Source organism: Heterodontus francisci, chromosome 27 (genome assembly GCF_036365525.1).
Source record: "Heterodontus francisci isolate sHetFra1 chromosome 27, sHetFra1.hap1, whole genome shotgun sequence".
Classification (NCBI taxonomy): Eukaryota; Metazoa; Chordata; class Chondrichthyes; order Heterodontiformes; family Heterodontidae; genus Heterodontus; species Heterodontus francisci.
The window spans coordinates 25,897,229-25,918,801 of record NC_090397.1 but is presented as its reverse complement, the minus strand read 5'-3'; the positions used below and the strand labels follow the sequence as shown (position 1 = coordinate 25,918,801).

Below are 21,573 nucleotides of genomic sequence, written 5' to 3'. Positions count from 1 at the left end.
AATTGACCTCGGACTTTTGGTGGGATAGTGGCCAAAACTGTAATGTTATAACATCAACCAGACCCAGTTTTAGTTTATTAAAGTGGAACTCGATGAGATCGAGAGTTCTCATGAAAGGTCAACGACCTGAAACATTAACTCTGTTTCTCTCTTTCCACAGATGCTGCCGGACCTGCTGAGTATTTCCAGCATTTTCTGTTTTTATTTCAGATTTCCAGCATCCGCAGTATTTTGCTTTTGTGTCGATGAGATTAATAATTTGGAATCATACATCATTTACAAAAAGTGTGGTCAGATATTTTGTTTATCAGAAATGTATTTGCTTCTGTTTATCTCGGAATAATTCCGCCTGCCCCAGTTCTTTCTCGTAAGCGACGTTTGGATGAATGTGGTATTTCCTTGTAGCCACTGGGATAACCCAAAGCCTGTAACCGGAAGTGGATTGGTCCTTTCAGCCTAACTTCATTCTTCACATAAATAATAATCATTCTTAACATACTCGACATTATTTTACTCTCACGAGAGCACAGAGTCACAGAGATTGCATCATGTCGAAAACGTAGCCTGAAAAGCATTAGTGAATCGAAAATATGTTACTTTTATTCGTTTTAGTACATTTGAAAGAAAAGCACATAGTGCAATGATAACTTGCTAGTGTCGATATAGGGTTCGCATGCTGTGTCAAATTATCTGGCGTTGTTTGGAGAAATTGAAAGAATCATTGCATTTCTGCAAACAGCTTTGAGATCTTAATTTCTTGTCGAGTGATCTTTCTATGAAAACAAAGTTTCAATTGTATAGAATGGACAGTGCATGTATGCTGTGCTGTGTCTAGATACGATTTTCTGTAATTTCTCTCAAAGCGGCATGCACAATGTAATCTGTTTCATGTCGGAAATATAGTGCGGTTTCACATCCTCTCTTTAAATTTCCCCGAAATCCCCCCTCCGCCTCCGCCAGTGAGGAAAATGCCTGTGCTCCTCCTTTGTGAGCTGGGTTAGTTGGGATTTTTGGTGCAGATACAGCTCAGTGCCGCCGTTGCCCTGCTCCTCCTCCTCCTCCTCCTCCTCTCCCTGCTCGCAGACGTTTTCTTGTGTTTGTTATGAAGTGACATCACTCGTGCACACACTAACCCGAGCCGGGGAGTGCAGCCGCTCACTGCTTCAGGGCTCGGCTGCGAGACGCCGTGGAAACGAAAGCTTCAGGAATATGGCGTCCATAGGAGACTTCGATCCCCTCCACACCAACATCCCGGCCACCAAAGTGGAGATCACCATCTCCTGCAGGTAATGTACATCCTACAACTCCCCCACTCTTTAGTAACAGGCGAGGAAATAGGCTCCAGCATATTGAGCAGAAAGTGCTATTTGCGATTCACTTTCACACCCACCCTTAGCGGTGGCTGTCAGCCCATATACTGATAATGACTTGGAGAAAGTCAAGTTAACTATAAGCAAGCGGGCTTCGTTCCTTTCTTCATAACATGTGCGAGTATTTGACGTATCTTTGTGCCTATCTGAACGATTGTTTAATGAGGTTAAAGATCTCAATCTGAGTTCTGGAAAGTTGACAGGAAAGTATGTCTGAGATTACAGGGGGAAAATGTTAACTTTACCGCATCTGCTGTTGTAATCTGCGATATTGCTTTTAAGACTGTTTATGATTTGTCTCATGTCTGAGAAAACTGGAAGTACACGAGTGCCACTCTGCTTCAAAGTGTACACCTCCTTGCTGTTAAATTACCGAAGCACGATGTGTGGAGATTATGATACACTGGTTGGCAAGAAGCAGGAGGAATTTCCTGGTTCAATGTGTTAACTCCTGCAGTGCCGGCTTCACAAAAATATTTTGTTCATTGTGCAACACAAAGTAGCGGAATCTTTTTAAACAAAGTGAAAACCGACGATTGAAACTATTTTTCAAGTCTGTTCCAATGCACAGGGGCAGGTTTGTGGAATCGGATAGGGATGTACATCCAGTGTTTAAACCTTCCGTCATCAGCATGTTGCCTCCTAGGAAACAAAGGTGATAGGCACCTCTTTACCTGCTGTGACGTTACATGCACTGGTTAAAAAGAACTATCTAAACTAATTATGTACACATTCCATCTTTTAAGGAAAACAAATCTAATTTTGGACTTTTGGGGTATCCCTGATGTGGATGGATGTGTACCAAATACCTCAATCTGTCCTCTCTCCGCCCCCTCTCCTCCCCACCCCCGTCATTGCCAGTTGTGTGTTTTAAAGCAATCCTCCAACATATACATTTTGATTTCACTCCATAAATAAACCAGTGTGTTGCCAGTCACAATTCAGAAACAATAGGCCACTTGTGTATGCTCTATCTTCTCCTTCCCAAACAGCAACTTAAACCAGTCTGGCAATTGAAGATTGGCAGCATGTTCCCAGATTTATGTAACACGTTGGACACTTTACCCCAGGAACATGTTTAACTAATGCTGGGGTGCCAGTAAGAATGTGACCAGATCTTGGCTTCAGCTTCGATGCTTCCTTACTCTGTTAATGATTGCATGGCAGTCGCCTAGATTGGCAAGAGCAGCTTATTTTTCAGTCCAGGCTCTGAGACCATGCAAGTTGAAATATGCAACCCTCTGGGTATAAGCTCGTCATGAGCTTTCCCCCTTTCCCCCAGCTATACATTTTCTGCTATTTGCAGTATCACAGCCACAGATGAGCAATCCCAAGATAGTACCTCTTTCTCTTAGTTAAGAAACTATCATCAATCCGGAAAGCAGCTCACCACCACCTTCTCAAGGGAAATTCGGGGTGGGCAACAAATGCTGGCCTAGCCAACGACGCCCACATCCCGTGAATGAATAAAATAAATAAATAAATAAATCTTGGCTGAATTAAGTGCTATTGCTTTCCCATTACAATCAGAGCTTCTGTGAGTAGCGGAGTGGCAACTTGCTTTTTTAATGCTTGTTTTAAACATCACCTCTGCTTTTTAAGAAGCATGTTTAGAATTTTTCTCACCCCTAGTTGACCCTTCTCAACTGTTTTTACTGTCTCAGTTGTACTCCCAATACAATTACTGTACATATTTTATGGTTGACTCTTGGATGTTAATGTTTCCTCTGATTTTTTTCTCTCGCTCTGCTTTGGAGAACTGCCTAGCATCTGGTAACCACCTGCCCAAATCAGGCTGGCAACTTGTTGATGTGGCAGACTACAGGCACCAGCCTATATAGGCCATTCTAATGACAGCATGCCTTGGAGTTCCAATGCATTAGTGACATTAATAATGTATTCAAACATTTAACCATCCAGCATCCTGTATTTTGGGTTAATTTTCATTTTTTCTCTTCAAAGGAAAATTTGATAGTATCATAATTAAATTCGTCCAGTTGATAAATTTTTTAGTGAAGAAGTTAATGCAAGTACAAATATAATTTTTTTTTGCGAAAATACCTAACGCAGAAATCTCACCTACTGGGGGTTAATTTTGAGACAATGTACAATTAAACATATTTACAGTACAGAACAAGAGAATGTTACTTAAATTTTAATGATGTAAATATCTCACTAACATTGTGCAACAATTATTGATGCACAATAATGCTCCAGTCCAGTTATTGTTGCAAGATAGGCTAGACTGGGTGTAAAATATCAATGTATGGGATAATGTACGAACATACATACATATAGACATATGAATTAGGAACAGGAGTTGGCCACTTGGCCCCTCGAGCTTGCTCCACCATTCAACAAGATCATGGCTAATCTGATTGTAACCTTAACTTCACATTCCTGCCGACCCCCAATAACGTTTCACCCCCTTGCTTATCAAGAATCTATCTACCTCTGCCTTAAAAATATTCAAAGACTCTGCTTCATTGCCTTTTGAGGAAGAGAGTTCCAAAGACTCATGACCCCCTGAGAGAAAGCATTTCTCCTCATTTCTGTCTTAAATGGGCGACCCCTTATTTTTAAATCGTGACCCCTAGTTCTAGATTCTCCCACAAGAGGAAACATCCTTTCCACATCCACCCTGTCAAGACCCCTCAGAATCTTATATGTTTCTATCAAGTCACTTCTTACTCTTCTAAACTCCAGCGGATACAAGACTAGCCTGTCCAACCTTTCCTCATAAGACAACCCACCCATTCCAGGTATTAGTCTAGTAAACCTTCTCTGAACTGCTTCCAACACATTTACATCCTTAAATAAGGAGACCAATATTGTACACAGTACTCCAGATGTGGTCTCACCAATGCCCTGAATAGCTGAAGTAAAACCTGCCTACTTTTGTATTCAATTCCCCTCTCAAGTGGTTAGCACCGCAGCCTCACAGCTCCAACAACTCGGGTTCGGTTCTGGGTACTGCCTGTGCGGAGTTTGCAAGTTCTCCCTGTGACCGCGTGGGTTTCCTCTGGGTGCTCTGGTTTCCTCCCACATGCCAAAGACTTGCAGATTGATAGGTAAATTGGCCATTGTAAAAAAATTGCCCCTCGTGTAGGTAGGTGGTAAGAGAATTGAGGGAAGGTGGGGATGTGAGAGGGGAAATGGGATTAATGTATAAATGGGTGGTTGATGGCCGGTGCAGACTCAGTGGGCCAAAGGGCCTGTTTCGGTGCTGTATCACTGTATGACTCTATGACTCAATAAACGATAACATTCTATTAACTTTCCTATTACTTGCTGTACCGGCATATTAACCTTTTGTGATTCATGCACCAGGACACCCAGATTCCTCTGCATTTCAGAGCTCTGCAATGTCTCACCATTTAGAAAATATGCTTCTTTTTCATTCTTCCTGCCAAAATGGAGAGTTTCACATTTTCTCACATTATACTCCATTTGCCAGGTCTTTGCCTACTCACTTAACCTATCTCTATCCCTTTGTAGGCTCCTTATGTCTTCTTCACAACTTATTTTCCTACCTCTCTTTGTGTCATCAGCAAATTTAGTAACTATACCTTTGGTCCCTTCATCCAAGTCATTTATATAAATTGTAAAAAGTTGAGGCCCCAGCACTGATCCCTGTGGCACTCGTTACATCTTGCCAACCAGAAAATGACCCATTTATGACTACTCTCTGTTTGTTTCCTGTTAGCTAACCAATCTTCTATCCATGCCAATATATTACCTCTACACCATGTGCTTTTATTTTCCGCAATAACCTTTGATGTGGCACCTTATTAAATGCCTTCTGGAAATCTAAGGACGGTACATCCAGCAGTTCCCCTTTATCCACAGCACATGTTACTTCTTCAAAGAACTCCAATAAATTGGTTAAACATGATTTCCCTTTCACAAGACCATGTTGACTTTGCCTGATTACCTTGAATTTTTCTAAGTGTCCTCCTATAACGTCTTTAATAATAGTTTCTAACATTTTCCCTAATACAGATGTTAAGCTAACCGGCCCGTAGTTTCCTGCTTTCTGTCTGCCTCCTTTTTGAATAAAGGAGTTATATTTGCCATTTTCCAATCTGATCGAACCTTCCCCGAATCTAGGGAATTTTGGAAAATTAAAACCAACGTATCAACTATCTCAGTAGTCACTTCTTTTAACACTCTAGGATGAAGTCCATCAGGACCCAATGACTTGTCAGCCCACAGCTCCAACAATTTCCTCAGTACCACTTCCCTGGTGATTGTAATTTTCTTGAGTTCCTCCCTCACTTCCATTTCCTGATTTACAGCTATTTCTGGGATGTTACTTGCATCCTCTATGGTGAAGACTGTTGCTAAATACCTGTTCAATTCATCTGCAATCTCCTTATTTTCCATTATTCCATTATCACTGGGCCAACAAACAATGAAGTCATATAACAGGAGAGGCAGCTCTGAAGGAACTGTGATTGCTTAGAAAAAAATGATGTGCAGTGCTGTAGCTAGGATTTCATCAGCCTGACTAAATGACATAAGGCTCTTAAAATTACTTCATTGTTTTCTGTCAAACTTATCATGCTATTATGACCACCTGTTTTCTGGAGAAGATGTGAATGCTAGACACATGGTTGACTCAATACATTGGACGTGTGATGCTATTGAGTGGTGAATATGGGTTTGTGTATGTGGTTTGCCATTACAATGTATTGCCATGCTGGTATGGATGGACACTGACCAAAAGTCACGGAGCAACTCATCTGTCTGGCTTCTTGTTCAGAATTGGCACATTGCTAAGAAAAAGAAAGTGAGAAATAATCCGAAAATCAAGACTAATATCTACTTAAAAAAATACTTTTTGTCATCAATGACTATTCCCTATGTAAATTTCAAGGAATATTTCAACAAGGTATGAAATAGATTAGGTATGATAGAAATGGTATGACTAGATTCTTATTGAAAACTGTTGTTTGAATCAATCTAGTTTGGTTTACACTGGAGACTGTAACTCACATTAGCTTTTGTAGTTCATGCCCAATCAATTTGTATCTTGATCAGGACACTGTAATAACACCCTGCTGTTAATTGAAAAATGCCATGGAATCTCAAATGTAAAATGAATAGGCTGACAAGGCCATAGTAAGCACCCTGACCAAAGGCCAACATCTCCAGCACCCCAGCACTCTCTCAGTTTTATTTTATTGAGGTTCTGTAGTTTCACAGCAGAATAACTAATTTGCAAATCAGAATATGCTCTACAAAGTTTCTCACTGTATTATCAGCATGTGCCTTATACTTCTAATCACTCCATTTTTAGATATCCATACATGCTCTTTGACTATTTACAGCAGACAAGTGTCAGTATAAAAATAATTCCTTTAGCCACAGTTGGATCATTTGCCTTGCATTACTGTGTGCAGCATTGGAATGAAAGAAAGACGACAACAGTACTTACACTGACTGTTTTATTGCTAGTAATCAACTGTAGATTATCTGTCACTCGTGACAGTTTCTGCGGTTTCATATATTGTATATAAAGGTAATTAGGAGTAGCACTAGCAGGTCAGAAAAATCATGAGCTCACTGCCTGTGATTTTTCATTCGTTATGGAGTGGAAGTATGGGCAATGTGCGTGTGATCTAATGATGTGCACTAGGGGTATGCGAGGCCCCTCTCTATGTATAAACCAAACGTGGAGGCATGTTAACCTTAAGATGGCCAGTAAGCAGTACTCCGTCTGGCAATTGGAGTTGGTTTTGTTACTGACATTCAGGCTGATCTGATGTACTCAGTGATTCAGAAAAACTTTGTTTTCGTGATGTGAGCAACATCATGTGTGTTCACATCTTTGTTTGTGAAAGAGAGAAATTAAGCAATTAAGGTGATGCAAGATAAATTGCCAATTCTGGCTGCAGTGAAGTTGGGGTAAATCAAAGACCAAATAGAACATTTAAGCACATGGAGGGGGATGGGAAAGGGCATGGTTGCAAAGGAATCTTAAGCTGTGACGAAAGTAAGTGCAGAACTGTGTACTTTCAGAAGCTATGCTGAAAGTGTGGGTCGGAAGGTGAAAGGGACATACGGTATAAAGCACGTTTTATATTACTGCTGATATAGCATAGCAGTTTAGTCCAGCTTCTCTTTAAGAATTGTGACATTTTGTATATGCTTCACTTGCTAAAATGACTGTAAATATGCTCAGTAACTCAATTCAAAGCCTGAATTTAAGGTGGTGTGTTGATGTTTCTGTCTGGAAACAAGTTGGTGGTGCAGGAAAGGTACAGAGGAAATCTAGGATTGGTGTGAGTCGTAAGGGTAACGATCTTTGTAGGGACAAAAATTCGAGAAGATACAGCTTCTGGATTGTTGGGTGTGTGAGGAATGCTTGCAATGAGCATAGCAAGAATTGCTATAAACTTGTATCACATTGGTAGAAGTTTGTTTGTGTTGCAAGTTTATCCTTTCTATATTCCAGGCTGAATTTGGAGCACAGGCAGCAACATTGGAACAACTGCACATGCATGATCTTGTGCATGTGCAGTCGCTCGAAAGTCATTTTGAGTGTGAGCTTACCCAAACATCAAGGGAAAGTTGATATATGCTACAGATATGAGCATCACATTTCTCTTCTTTATGGAGCACAGATTGCCTGTGGAGACATCAAAATGACCATTTATCTTTAGCCATTAGCAGTGTTTTGTGTCTAAAGTAGCAAGCTAAATCATCTTGAGTTGTGGTGTTCTTTCAGAGTCATGTGCTCCATCTTGTTTATCCACAGAAATGCCTTAGATGGTGAGCTTGCCATGAGAACCCTTCAAAGTATAAATAGAATAGCAGATATTTAGAATGAGAGAAATATAGCCAGTGAATACAGTAATTAAACTCATTTTTCTTCCTGAACATAAGTAATGTAATAGAAGTGCATATTGTTTCCTTGACCCTTCCCTGTTCTCTTGGTTGTCTTTGGTTCTCTTTTGATGATGAAACAATATTGTATGTTGAATTGACAAATATTAGAAAATATTTGTCAGTTCCGAAGAAGGGTCACTGACCCGAAACGTTAACTCTGCTTCTCTTTCCACAGATGCTGCCAGACCTGCTGAGTGAATCCAGCATTTCTTGTTTTTGTTTCAGATTTCCAGCATCCGCAGTATTTTGCTTTTATTGTATGTTGAATTGTTCATTTTCCATAATTAAAGTAATATTTTCATGGAAACAAATTTCTTTGTGAGCAACAAAAACTTAAGTTCCCTCTCTCGCTTCTTCTAATGGAGTTTCCTTTTTCAACATAACTAATTCTATACTCCACTGGAAAAATCTAATTGTAATCCTGCTTGTATTCATGCCAACTTTGAGAAAAGGAATTAAATCTCCTTTCTTCCCCTCAAGCTGTGGCACTTAAAATTGTCAGTACTCACTTAGTGACTTTACTGCCTGTGTTCCAATGAAATAACTGGTACCTCATTTTCAGTTACTCCTTGAGTGAATGAATTTTCATTTTAGTCTAGTGATTGTTTTGTACCTAATCAACATAAATGAAAATGCTCATTGTCTTCATGAAAAGTGCTCAACGGATCTTAATTTTTAATTGGTGGAAAGTGAATATCTGTGTCATTTTATTTATATTGATATCATTTCTAAGTGCTGAAATAGATTTTTCATGAAGATAGTGAAATTTCATGTCTTTTCTGAAATTAGCCATTATTAGCCACTAACCCTGCATTGACAAAACTGAAATCAGGACTGACCCGAAGGCTCATTTGGGTAAATGCACTGTGTGCTGTGAAACTAAGGCATGTAGATCAGGAAGGTTACCTTTATGATCTATAGTGTCTGTTTACTTCAATAATTTCAGTCAGCATTGTGGAGTGATGGGTTACTACAAATTGCTCCTGCTTCTAGATTGTTGCTGCTTCATTGCAAAGATTTCTTAACTTTGACATTATTTTCCTTTCTGGTTCTCTTACCTCTTCTCGAGAACAAGGGGAAGAATCAGCCACAGTTTGCTTTTGATCACTGTTATTCTGCTCCACCGCAGTAAAGTGTATGGACGAGGGGATTTGCATTAACTTCTCTAAGCACCCTCAGATGGTAGGTTCTTTTAATGTGCAAATTTGGTTCCTGTGATGTACATAGAACCCTGATTGCTATTGTAGGACAGAGCTGGTCGGAGCATGGGCAGTGCGCTCTGACCAGTTTTAAATGTGATGCAGCTGAAGAGGTCCCAAAAAGGCAAGTTTAAAATTATTTCTGTTGGGGCTACAGACGGAGCAGGAACATTTCTCTTGACTGCCACCTCCTGAGGTCCCTCCCTGACTACTGGACATGCCGTGCAGCTGGCTGTCCACTTGATATCCCACCAGCTTGAATCTGGAGAGCTGAATGGGGACATCCGTTTGCTGTGGGCTGCTTGCTGGTTCTATTTAAATGAGGCTTGGGCCTCAGAATGGCCCCTGCCTCTTTGCTGCCGGAAGAGGTGGGCAACCGGAACATTCTGTCAGTTGGCTGGCTAAAAGTTAAAATCTCTCCCAAGGTGAGGATACGATTAAAAATGGCCATAATACACCCCCTGGTTCAAATACACACTCAGTAGTCTCATGATACCCACTGCCTAGACCTAAACAGAAGAGTGGTGGAGTACTACACAATTCCTGACACCCGTGGAACCATATCCAACACAAACAAACATCTACAGGATTGGAGAGGAGATTAATATCAAAGAATGAAACAGTAAGAGCTTTAGCTAAATTAACCCAGTAGAAAGAATGCTTTTTTAGTTATAAAAGCATTTTTTTTTGTCTATTAGAATGTAATTTATAGTACATTCTAATTCATCTCAACATGGTTCTCCATTTAAGTCTTCATAGATGCAGAATCAAATATCCTATTTATGCTACTACATTTATTCCCAGAAGAAAGCTGTATTGAGGTCATACTAGTATAATATGGTAATGTTAACCCAATCAAGTCAAGTGTACAATATGAACATTGCCCAACCCAGTCAGTTTTTAAGCAGTGGTATCCACAGTTTTTAAGAGCAAGAGGTAAACACGCTGGGAGCTACATTAAATTGAATTCAGCCTTAAAAGTGTTTTTTAAAAATGTGCAACAGTGTAGAATTTTCTGCTGTTAGAATAAAGAAAACCTGCAGAAGTTAGAATAGTTGAATATGTTCCCAGTTTGTCACTATAATGTTTGCTCGGTGAAAGTAATCTGCAGTATGCCATTTTTAAATATTCATTTTGTTCTGATTCTTTGAGCTTTCATCAGCTCCAGTAAACATTACAGTTGACTGCTGATTCAATGAAGCCGCTGTAAATCAAGTTTATGCAAGTTACAGTCTATAGTTATTGACATGTTTTGATGTACATACACAGTACACGGCAGCAGGCCTTGTGTCTTAATTTTGCTTGGGTTTCTGTATTTCAACTTTAAGTAGACTGATTTTTTTTTATTTCAACAATAGTATATATGTGTACACTGTGCCAAAGATTTGCGGCTACTGTTGAGTCCTTTGACTCACTAGGTTATCTTCAATTTTCCACGATAATACATGTGCAAGAACATCATTATTACATTCTAGATGTTGAACATTTTTATTTTGATGAAGCCAGACATATTTTTGTGTTTAAAAAGGAAATCTTGCCATCAGGACCCTGTTTTAAATTTTAACTACAAAGAGTATTATTCATTTTTGTTTTGTTTCATCTGTTTTAGTAATTTTGTAAAATATTTTTCTTTGAAGCGATATCCTGTGACATCAGCAGTATTGCCTTGGAGGCTCTACTGAACCTGGCAGTATGAGAGAGCTGAATTAACACACACAGTTGATGTCAAATCATCCTTGAGTTAATGATGGTCTCCACTAATTTTAGCAGACAGCCTTGGTAACTCCTTCAATCTAATATCTTCAATTATGAAAGCAGCACAAGACACATTCAAGAGTTGCACAGAAAAAAAGCAAACGGTGTATACGTTAATTGAAATTCTAGGTACCTGCTTGATAGAACTTGATCTTGAATCTCCTTATTTAAAAAGGGCAGTAGTCATGCCTTTTCAGTGGGAGCAGTACTATTAGAGATGCAACAGTGCTCACAACTGACCTTGAAGAAAGATGCCCACAAAAGTCTAGCAATCTCCATTGCACAGATTTTCCCTTTCCTGACGTCAGCTTGAATCTGGCAGCAAGTCAAGGGGATCTCCAGCTGCCCAGCAACAGTGATGATATCAAGCAGGGTAAGCAGCCAATCACATTGAGGTATTCTCACAGACAGCAAACAAGGAAGTAAAATGCACTGATTCATATTTGAATATCATTTTACACATTGTGAAATAAATTATTGGAACATACAAATGGGATTAAGATAGAAGCTTAAATGTCATAAACCTTTAAAAAGTTATTCTTATATATGTTTTTTCTCATAATGGAGAAATTTGACATTCCACAAATATATAACAAGTTTTACGGGGCTGTAGAAGTTATTCAGCAGTAATTATGAACTCGGTCCACTGTTTAAAAACCCAGTTGCATCTCATTCAACAAGGTGTAACTTTTTCAAGGGATTTTCCAGTGAAACTAATGGCATAAGAGTGGAAGTTCTCATTCAGTGATTTTTAATTGATTGTAGTCTGCAGGGACTTAACAGCCAACCCTATGGAGAAGTGTACATTCACTGACAGGCATTTCTGGATTTTCATGTTTAACTGCTCATGTGTGGGCTCCAGAAGTTGCTGTCAGTTTCAGAGGAGTAATGGTAGTGAACGCTGATGGTTTCGCTGTTGTTATCTCAGGATCTGGGCCAACGACTTGCTGTTATTTGATGGATCTTCTTTCAAATGAGACATGAAACTGAGGCCTAGTCTGTTCTCTCAGGTGGACATAAAAAACCCCATGGCACTATTTCAAAGATGGGCAGGGGAATTTTCCCCAGTGTCCTGACCAATATTCATTCCCCAATCAACAGCACTAAAACAGATTAACTGGTTACTTTCACTTAGCTGTTTGTGGGAGCTTGCTGTGTGAAAATTGGCAGCTGTGTTTCCTATATTACCGCAATGACTGCACTTTAGAAGTACTTCATTTGCTGTAAAATGCCTTGGGGCATCCTGAAGTTGTGAAAGGCACTGGATAAATACAAGTCTTTTTTCTATATAGCTCTTTTAATGTTGTAAAATGTCCTAAGACACTTGACATGGGAGTAATCAGATAAGAATTGACACTGAGCCATAGAAGGAGATATTAGGGTGGGTGACCAAAAGCTTAGTCATAAAGTAGGTTTCAGGGAGTGTTTTAAAGGAGAAGTGAGAGGTGGAGAGGTTTAGTGAAGGAATTCCAGAACATAGGGCCTAGGCAGCTGCAGGCACAGCTGCCAATGGTAGGGTGCAAGGAATAGGGGTTGCATAAGTTGAGAATTGGAGGGCTAGAGGAGTTTACAAAGATAGGGAGGGGCAAGGGCACGGTGGAGGGATTTGAACACAAGGATGAGAATTTTAAAACCTCATTGCTGGGCTGAGAGCCAATGCAGATCAGTGAGCACAGGGTGATGGGTGAATGGGACTTGATGCAGGTTAGGGTACGGGCAGCAGAGTTTTGGATGAGCTCACCTTTATGGAGGGTGGCAGATGCGGAGCACTGGAATGGTTGAATTGAGCAGCACTGGCATGGGTGAGGGTTTCAGCAACAGATAAGCTGAGGCAGGGACAGAGATGGTTGATGTAATGAAGGTGGAATTAGGTGGTCTTTGTGATGGAGACAATAGAGGGTCAGAAGCTCAGCTCAGGGTCAAATGGGCCTGAGGTTGCAAATGGATTGGTTCAGCTTGCGACAGTGGCCAAGTCAGATGGAATCGATGGTGAGGGACTTGAAGACAATGGCTTCGGTCTTCCCAGCGTTTAATTGGAAGAAGTTGTGACTCTTCAGGACTGGATGTCAGATAAGCAGCGATGACTCAGAGGCGGTGAAGGGGACGAGGCCAGTGGTGGTGAGGTAGAACTGGATTTCATTACCGTATGCATGAAACATTAAGTCATGTTTTTGGAAGACATTGCCAAGGGGTGGCATGTAGATAAGAAATAGGAGGGGACCAAGGATAAATTCTTGGCGAACTACAGAGGTAACAGCACAGGTGTGGGAAGGGAAACCATCGCAGTAGATTCCCTGGCTACAACAAGATAGGCAAGAGTGGGATCAGGTGAGGGCAGTCTCACTCAACTAATCAATGGAGGAGAGGCTTTACTCATTAATTAAAATTATTTGTTCATTACTAGTTGACTACATAATGATCACTAATCTTCAAAAAGTTATTTAAAATATAAGGTGCATTGAGATGTTTCAATGTTTAAAATGCTATGTAAATACAAGTATAATAGTTTATCAGTTCACAAGATAATTTGAGATGAGGAAGACCATTCAGGCATAGTTTTTCCACTCAGAAACATAATGAAGTTCCCTCATTTCAGCATCCTTTTTTTTTAAAGATTTAAGTGCTTTTTGCTTCCACCACTCATCTTAGAAGTCTATTCCATCTTCTTCTTTGGCCTCCTTGTCTCGAGAGACAATGGGTAAGCGCCTAGAGGTGGTTAGTGGTTTGTGAAGCAGCGCCTGGAGTGGCTATAAAGGCCAGTTCTAGAGTGACAGACTCTTCCACAGGCAGATAAAATTGGTTGTCGGGGCTGTTACACAGTTGGCTCTCTCCTTGCACTTCTGTCTTTTTTCCTGCCAGCTGCTAAGTCTCTTCAACTCGCCACTCTTTAGCCCTGCCTTAATGGCTGTCTGCCAGCTCTGGCAATCACTGGCAACTGACTCCCACAACTTATGGTCAATGTCACAGGACCTCATTTCATGTTTGCAGACGTCTTTAAAGCAGAGACATGGGCGGCCGGTGGGTCTGATACCAGTGGCGAGCTCGCTGTACAATGTGTCCTTGAGGATCCTGCCATCTTCCATGTGGCTCACATGGCCAAGCCATCTCAGGTGCCGCTGGCTTATGGTGTATATGCTGGGGATTTTGGCCAACTCGAGGACTTCTGCGTTGGAGATATGGTCCTGCCACCTGATGCCAAGGATTCTCCGGAGGCAGCGAAGATGGAATGAGTTGAGAGGTCGCTCTTGGCTGATATACGTTGTCCTGGCCTCGCTGCCGTAGAGCAAGGTACTGTGGACACAGTGCCGTTTCCTGCTTCCGCCCCGAACTAGAAAACTTCATTAACTTTGCTTCCAATTTCCACCCTTCTCTCACCTTTACATGGTCCATCTCTGACACTTCCCTTCCCTTCCTCGACTTCTCTGTCTCCATCTCTGGGGATAGGTTGTCTACCAATATCCATTATATGCCCACCAACTCCCACAGCTACCTCGACTACACTTCTTCACACCCTACCTCCTGTAAGGACTCCATTCCATTCTCCCAGTTTCTCTGGCTCCGACGCATCTGCTCTGATGATGCTACCTTCCATGACGGTGCTTCTGATATGACCTCCTTTTTCCTCAACCGAGGATTTCCCCCCACTGTGGTTGACAGGGCCCTCAACCGTGTCCGACCCATTCCCCGCACCTCTACCCTCACCCCTTCCCCTCCCTCCCAGAACCGTGACAGGGTTCCCCTTGTCCTCACTTTTCATCCCACCAGCCTCCATATCCAAAGGATCATCCCCCGCCATTTTCGCCACCTCCAGTGTGATGCCACTACCAGTCGCATCTTCCCCTCCCTTCCCCTGTCAGCATTCCGAAGGAATCGTTCCCTCCGCGACACCATGGTCCACTCCTCCATTACCCCCACCACCTCGTCCTCGTCCCAGGGCACCTTCCCCTGCAATCGCAGGAGGTGTAATACCTGCCCATTTACCTCCTCTCTCCTCACTATCCCAGGCCCCAAACACTCCTTTCAGGTGAAGCAGCGATTTACTTGTACTTCTTTCAATGTAGTATACTGTATTCGCTGCTCACAGTGTGGTCTCCTCTACATTGGGGAGACCAAGCGCAGACTGGGTGACCGCTTTGCGGAACATCTCCGCTCAGTCCGCAAGCAGGACCCTGAGCTTCCGGTTGCTTGCCATTTCAACACTCCCCCCTGCTCTCATGCTCACATCTCTGTCCTGGGAATGCTGCAGTGTTCCAGTGAACATCAACGCAAGCTCGAGGAACAGCATCTCATCTACCGATTAGGCACACTACAGCCTGCCGGACTGAACATTGAGTTCAATAATTTCAGAGCATGACACCCCCCATTTTACTTTCATTTTTAGTTATTTTTTCTTCCTTTTTTTTACATTCTTTTTTTACATTTTTTACAATCTTTTTTTGCATTTATTTCATTTCATCTTAGTTTGTTCAGTTTGCTTACCCACTGTTTTTTTCAGGTTTTTTTTCAGGTTTGCACTTGCTGCTGTTCAATATTCAGTGTATTTACACCTAATCTGTACTAATGCTTTGTCTTTCAACACACCATTAACATATTGTTTGCCTTTGCTCCGTGACTTTTTGGTCAGCTATGTGGCCTGGTCCAATCTGCACCTTCTCCTTTGTTATCTCTTGCCCCACCCCCACCTCACTTGCTTATAATCTGTGACTTTTCTAATATTTGTCAGTTCCGAAGAAGGGTCACTGACCCGAAACGTTAACTCTGCTTCTCTTTCCACAGATGCTGCCAGACCTGCTGAGTGATTCCAGCATTTCTTGTTTTTATTACTGTGGACACAGGCTTGAAACACCCGAACTTTTGTGTTCTGTGTCAGTGTGCCATTTTCCCACACCCTCTTGGCCAGTCTGGACATAGCAGCGGACGCCTTTCCCATGCGCTTGTCGATTTCTGCATCGAGAGACAGGTTACGGATGATAGTTGAGCTTAGGTAGGCGAACTCGTGAACCACTTCCAGAGCGTGGTCGCCGATATTGATGGATGGAGCATTTCTGACGTCCTGTCCCATGATGAAGTCTATTCCATATATTGATCATTTTGTGTGTAAAGATTTTCCTGATGTCAATACTAGAACGACCTTTAACAAGTATGAATTTATGCCCCCTTGTCCTACCTTCATTATTTAGCTTAAAGTAGCATTACGGATTTGACTTTTCTATTCCCTTAACTATCTTGTATGAGAGCATGGGCAGAATTTTTGGGTCCTGCTGATGTCGGGAATGCAGGCGGATGGGGCCCAAAGATTATGAGGCTAGCTGGTGTGCCAACTTCCCAACCCCATTCCCAACGCAGCCGCTTTGGCCAACGTGGGTTTGGTGCCCAGGAAGGCCACCCACCCCCACGAGGCAGGCAGCCAGTTAGGCTCATTAACAGCCTTGTCAAAGATAAGTTAAGGAGGCCAACTGTGATTTTCCAATTGGTCTCCAGTTTCCTGACGCGACGGAGAGGGGTGCTGATCAACTACCTGGAGGGGGGCACCCAGTGGCAGGCTGAGGTGCCAGTGCTCCAGGCAGGCGTATAGGCCCTCCCTGCCTGCCTGGGTGTGGGTGCAGCCAAAGGCCACCCTGTAGAGGGGCTCCCCCACCCAACAATGGTGGTCTGGCTGCTTTTTCTGTATTTTATTTAACATTTTTAAAAAGTGGCTGAAAGGGCACCTTCTTGTTGAAACACCTTCTCAGTTACTTACCTTTTACTGCAGCCGTGTGAAGCTGAAAGGCCTCTGGCCCTCCAGCTTCAAGAGCCTGCCTGCCACTCTTAATTGGACAAGGAACCTATCTTCCTGCCAATTAAGGGCTCACGTGACAATCTTAACTTCAACGAGTTTCCCATCGGAGGCAGTTGTGGGACCCGAAAATAGTCCCGACTCTTGTTTCCTGTCTCTGTGGGGAAAATTCAGCCCCATCTCTCAGATAGCTCTTTTCTGGGTTAAAAGACCTAATTTTCCCAGCCTTTCCTCCTAACTTAAACCTGCAGCCCAAGGCTTTAGCCTTGTGGCACTTCTGTGTCCTATCTTCAGTGCTTGAATGGCTTCCTTGCGTCTTCACAGCCAGAACTGTTTACATTATTCAAGGAGTGGTCTGATCAGAGCACTGTAGATTTCGACCACAGCCTCCTCTGAACTTTATTCCACTGCTTTGGCTATGTAGTTTTGCATTTTTTGGCTTTGCTGATGCTTTACATTAGTTGGACATATGAGCATCAAGTCTAAGACTCGCAAGTCTCTTTTGATTTCAACACCACTCATGGAGTACATTTTTTTTCTTCCCACGTGCAGTCTTTTGTATTTGTATACTTTAAATTTTAATTTGCTGCTCACTTATGTATTTTGTCTGTTTCTTTTTGTCATTTCAAAGCAGTTTCCTCCGATTCTATTATCCCCCCCACCCCCTAGTTTGGTATCATCTGCAAATTTGACCACTTTGCATTATGTTTTTGAATCCAGGCCATTTCCATAATTAGAAATAAGAATGGTCCCAACACTAATGCACTCTGATCCACTCCACTCAATATCCCCCCTCCCCCCTCCCCTGCCCTAACTCCTTTAGTAGGTATTCACTGTTGTCTACCCTTCAGCTAATTTCTAATCCATTCTCAGAGTTTACCTCAAATCCCTAATGCTTTGAGTTTAATAGCCCTTTGTATGCAGCTTTGTCAAACGTCTTTTGCAAATCTGGAAACACTATGCCTTAGGGTTTTCCACAGTTAGAGGAATGTTATTTTCCTGAAGCTGTCAAGGAGGTTGTATGATCCCCTCTGAATCTACATTGACTGTTGTTTACCAGGTTATTATGGTACAGATAATCCTCAAGTTTACTCCTGATAATTGAATCCATTTTTTTATACAGAAATGGAAGCAAGACAAATTAATCTGCAATAGTTAATTATGTCCATTTTCTTCTTTTTGAACATAGGCATCATGTTAGGCTATTTCTAATCAATAGCACTTTACCAGTGTCCATATGTTTTGGTGCTTCTCAACGCTCTCTAGTCCCCCCCAACACACATATCACTTCTCTCAGGACTCTGATGAAAGGTCATCGATCTGAAACGTTAACTTTGTTTCTCTTTCCCCAGATGCTGCCTGACCTGCTTAGCATTTTCCGTTTTTATTACAGATTTCCAGCATCTGCAGTATTTTGTTTTTGTATACTTCCATAATACTTAGGCTGTGAAGTACTGTGAAAATTCCTGAGGTCGTGAAATGCACAATATAAATGCAAGTTCTTTTCTTCAAAGGGATTAGTAGTACTTGTTAATTAGATGTTGATTCGTGCATTACTGTTTGGGCATGGTGAATTTAATCAAATTAACTGTGGAATAGGTTTTTCTTGGTTGTTGTTTTGTTTAATGATTGTAATTATTTTGTCATAGTTGGTGTTATAATTGTTACTACTTTGTTTAATAATTTTCGAAATAAAAATACAACCTTCACAGGCATGCGGACAACAGTAGCCGAGAGAATTTGCAAACAATCTGCTCCCAGACCTCTGTCAGTGTTGCTCTGAGGCAGTAGATGGGAAGTTTGTGAAAGTGACATGTAATTGGCTATTCTGATTTTTTTCTTCCTTCTTTGCAGAGAAACTTCTACTTTCTGCTTGATGTTACTTCATTGGGTAATATGAACTTAGAGTTTGGGGATTGGAAACAGAAGGCAAACCTATATCCTAGTATTTCATTACACATTGGTGCTCACAGGCTCAGCATTACAGTAACACTCCAATAAAGAATTTTAATAAATTTGTAGACTATGGGACCTGTTTCCTCACTGGGTATACCATTTTACTATTAATAAATCTAGGTAGCTGTGACTCTGCGTTGTTGCCCAGCAGCTGTTTGGCCCAGTTTCCCAGTCTGCATGTGGTAAAGTCACAGATGCCATAGTTTAATATTGTGTCTCTTATATAAAAATTGTGTGATGGGAGTAGTTTGAGAGATCATTACCCAGACACTTGCAAAATTGCTTTTTTATTTAAAAAAAATGAGTAACGTGAGCATCTCTCTCATCTACATAATCATAGGTTTTATAGATATATTATATATATATATATAGAGAGAGAGAGCGAGAGAGAGCACATAACTCATTAGGTCTGTAGGAAAGGACATTGAGGGTGCACTTGCATTTCTGGCATACTGTCAGTATGAGAGATTTCGCTTTACACTTATGCTATACTTGCAGCATAAATGCAGCCTACATTCAAAATTTGGGCCTTATCTGAAACTGGAGCAAAGTGGAGTGAGAAACTGAACCTATGAAATTGCCTGAAGTATTTTTTCAACATCCTTGTGGCTGTCATTACTTTTCAATAATTAAATTATTCTTTCTGAAACTGAAAGATGTGTGCGAGTGGTGTCCGAGTGGTCTGTGTTGCTGCCATACTTATTATTTTAGCATAAAGAATCTGTACTTGCGAATTGAGGAAGTAATATTAAAATTTGCTCTTGTCACCAATTTGGGATTTATGGCAAATTGTGACGAGGGTTGTGAAAGACTAAAGGAGGCCATTGATAAGCTGAAGGGGTGGGCACATGGGGGATGCAGAAAATTCTGAAGTTACAGATTTTGGATGGAAGACTAGGACAAGGAATAACACCCTAAGTGGTAATATTTTCAATGGAATAGAGGGATCTTGGTGTCCAGATATATCATCATTAAAAGTGGAAGCACACATTGACTAAAAGAAGGCAAATAGAACTTCTAGTTTTCTATCTGGAAGCATGGAATACAAGAGCAAGAAGCTAATATTGAATGTGTACAAAACATTAGTTAGACCGCCGTTGGATGTTTATGCGCAACTTTGGCCACTTCATTGTAGATGAGGATATCAAAGAATGAAACGGATGTAGTGTGGTTTCACTAAAGATGAGCGGTTACAGTTATGAAGAGACACTTAAGAAATCAGGGCTTTTTCATTAGTGGTGAGAACAATAAGGTTAAAGATCACTAAAGATTCCCCCCTGCCCCAGCCCTGAAGTCACATCTTTCTCCAGTTTCACTCCCCTCATTTGTCCATGAGACCCACCTCCTACTCCCTTGATCCTATTCCCACTAAATTGTTGACCACCCAATTTCCCTTCCTGGCTTCCATGTTAGCTGATGTTGTTAACTGTTCTTTTTCTTCAAGTGTTGACCTGCTCTCCTTTTAAATCTCCCGTCATCGTCCCTCTCCTCAAAAGAAAAACCCTTGACCCCATCATCCATGCGAACTACCACCCCATCTCCAATCTCCCTTTCCTCTCAATTGTTTGAACGTGTTGCCACCTCCCAAATTCATACTCATCTTTCCTGGGACTCCATGTTTGAATCCCTTCACCCCTGCCACAGTACTGAAGTAACTGTTATCAAAGTTGCAAACAACATCTTATGTGACTGTGACAAAGGTAAACCAATCCTGCTTGTCCTTCTCGACCTGTCTGCAGCCTTTGACATGGTTAACCACACCATCCTCCTCCAGCACCTGTCCCCTGTTGTCCAGAGGGGTGGGGACTGCTGTCACCTGGTTCCAGTCTTACCTATCTAATCATAGCCAGAGTATCACTGACAATGGCTTCTCTTCTTGCTCCCATACAGTTACCTCTGGTGTGCTCCAGGAATCTATTCTTCGCCTCCTCCTATTTCTCATCTATATGCTGCCCCTTGGCAGCATCATCGCAAGCACAGCATTAATTTTCACATGTACGCTGACGACACCCAGCTCTACCTCACCATCACTTCTCTCGACTCCTCCACTGTTGCTAAATTATCTGATGTACTGGATGAGCATACATTTCTTCCAAGTAAACATTGGGAAGACTGAAGCTATTGTTTTCAGTTCACGCTCTAAACACTGTTCCCTAGCTACCAACTCCATCCCTCTCCCTGGCAACCGCTGGGGACTAAACTGGAGTGTTCGAACCTTGGTGTCGCATTTGACTCCAGGATGAGCTTTCAACCATATAGTCGCACCATCACTAAGACTGCCCATTTCCACCTCTGTAACATTGCCTGGCTTTGCCTCTGCCTCGGCTCATCTGCTACTGAAACCCTCATTCATCCCTTTGTTACCTCTAGACTTGACTATTCCAAAGCACTCCTGTCTGGCCCCCCACATTCTATCCTCTGTAAACTTGAGGTCATCCAAAACTCTGCTGCATGTGTCCTAACTAGCACCAAGTCTCCATTCACCTATCATCCTGTGCTCGCTGCCCTACATTTACTCCCAGTCAAGCATGATCTTAATTTTAAAATTTTCTTTTTTTTTTAAACCCTACCATGGCCTTGCCCCTCCTCCCTGTAATCTCCTCCAGCCCCACAACCCTCCGAG

At 41.7% G+C, this 21,573-nt stretch overlaps 1 protein-coding gene across 3 annotated transcripts in view; it reads left to right on the top strand.

The window, feature by feature from the left end:
• Window positions 1–963: 963 nt before the first annotated feature.
• Window positions 964–21,573, top strand: part of LOC137384709 (copine-8) — a 445,401-nt gene continuing 424,791 nt past the window's right edge. For 2 of the 3 annotated variants that reach the window (XR_010977638.1, XM_068059012.1), the window contains exon 1: window positions 1,129–1,286. Coding sequence is in view for 2 of the 3 variants with exons in the window: in XM_068059012.1 (XP_067915113.1) it covers window positions 1,210–1,286 (77 nt within the window). In the remaining variant the exon portion in view is untranslated. Of the gene's footprint in view, window positions 1,287–21,573 lie in introns of all 3 variants that reach the window. The other variant, XM_068059014.1, reaches the window with a different exon arrangement.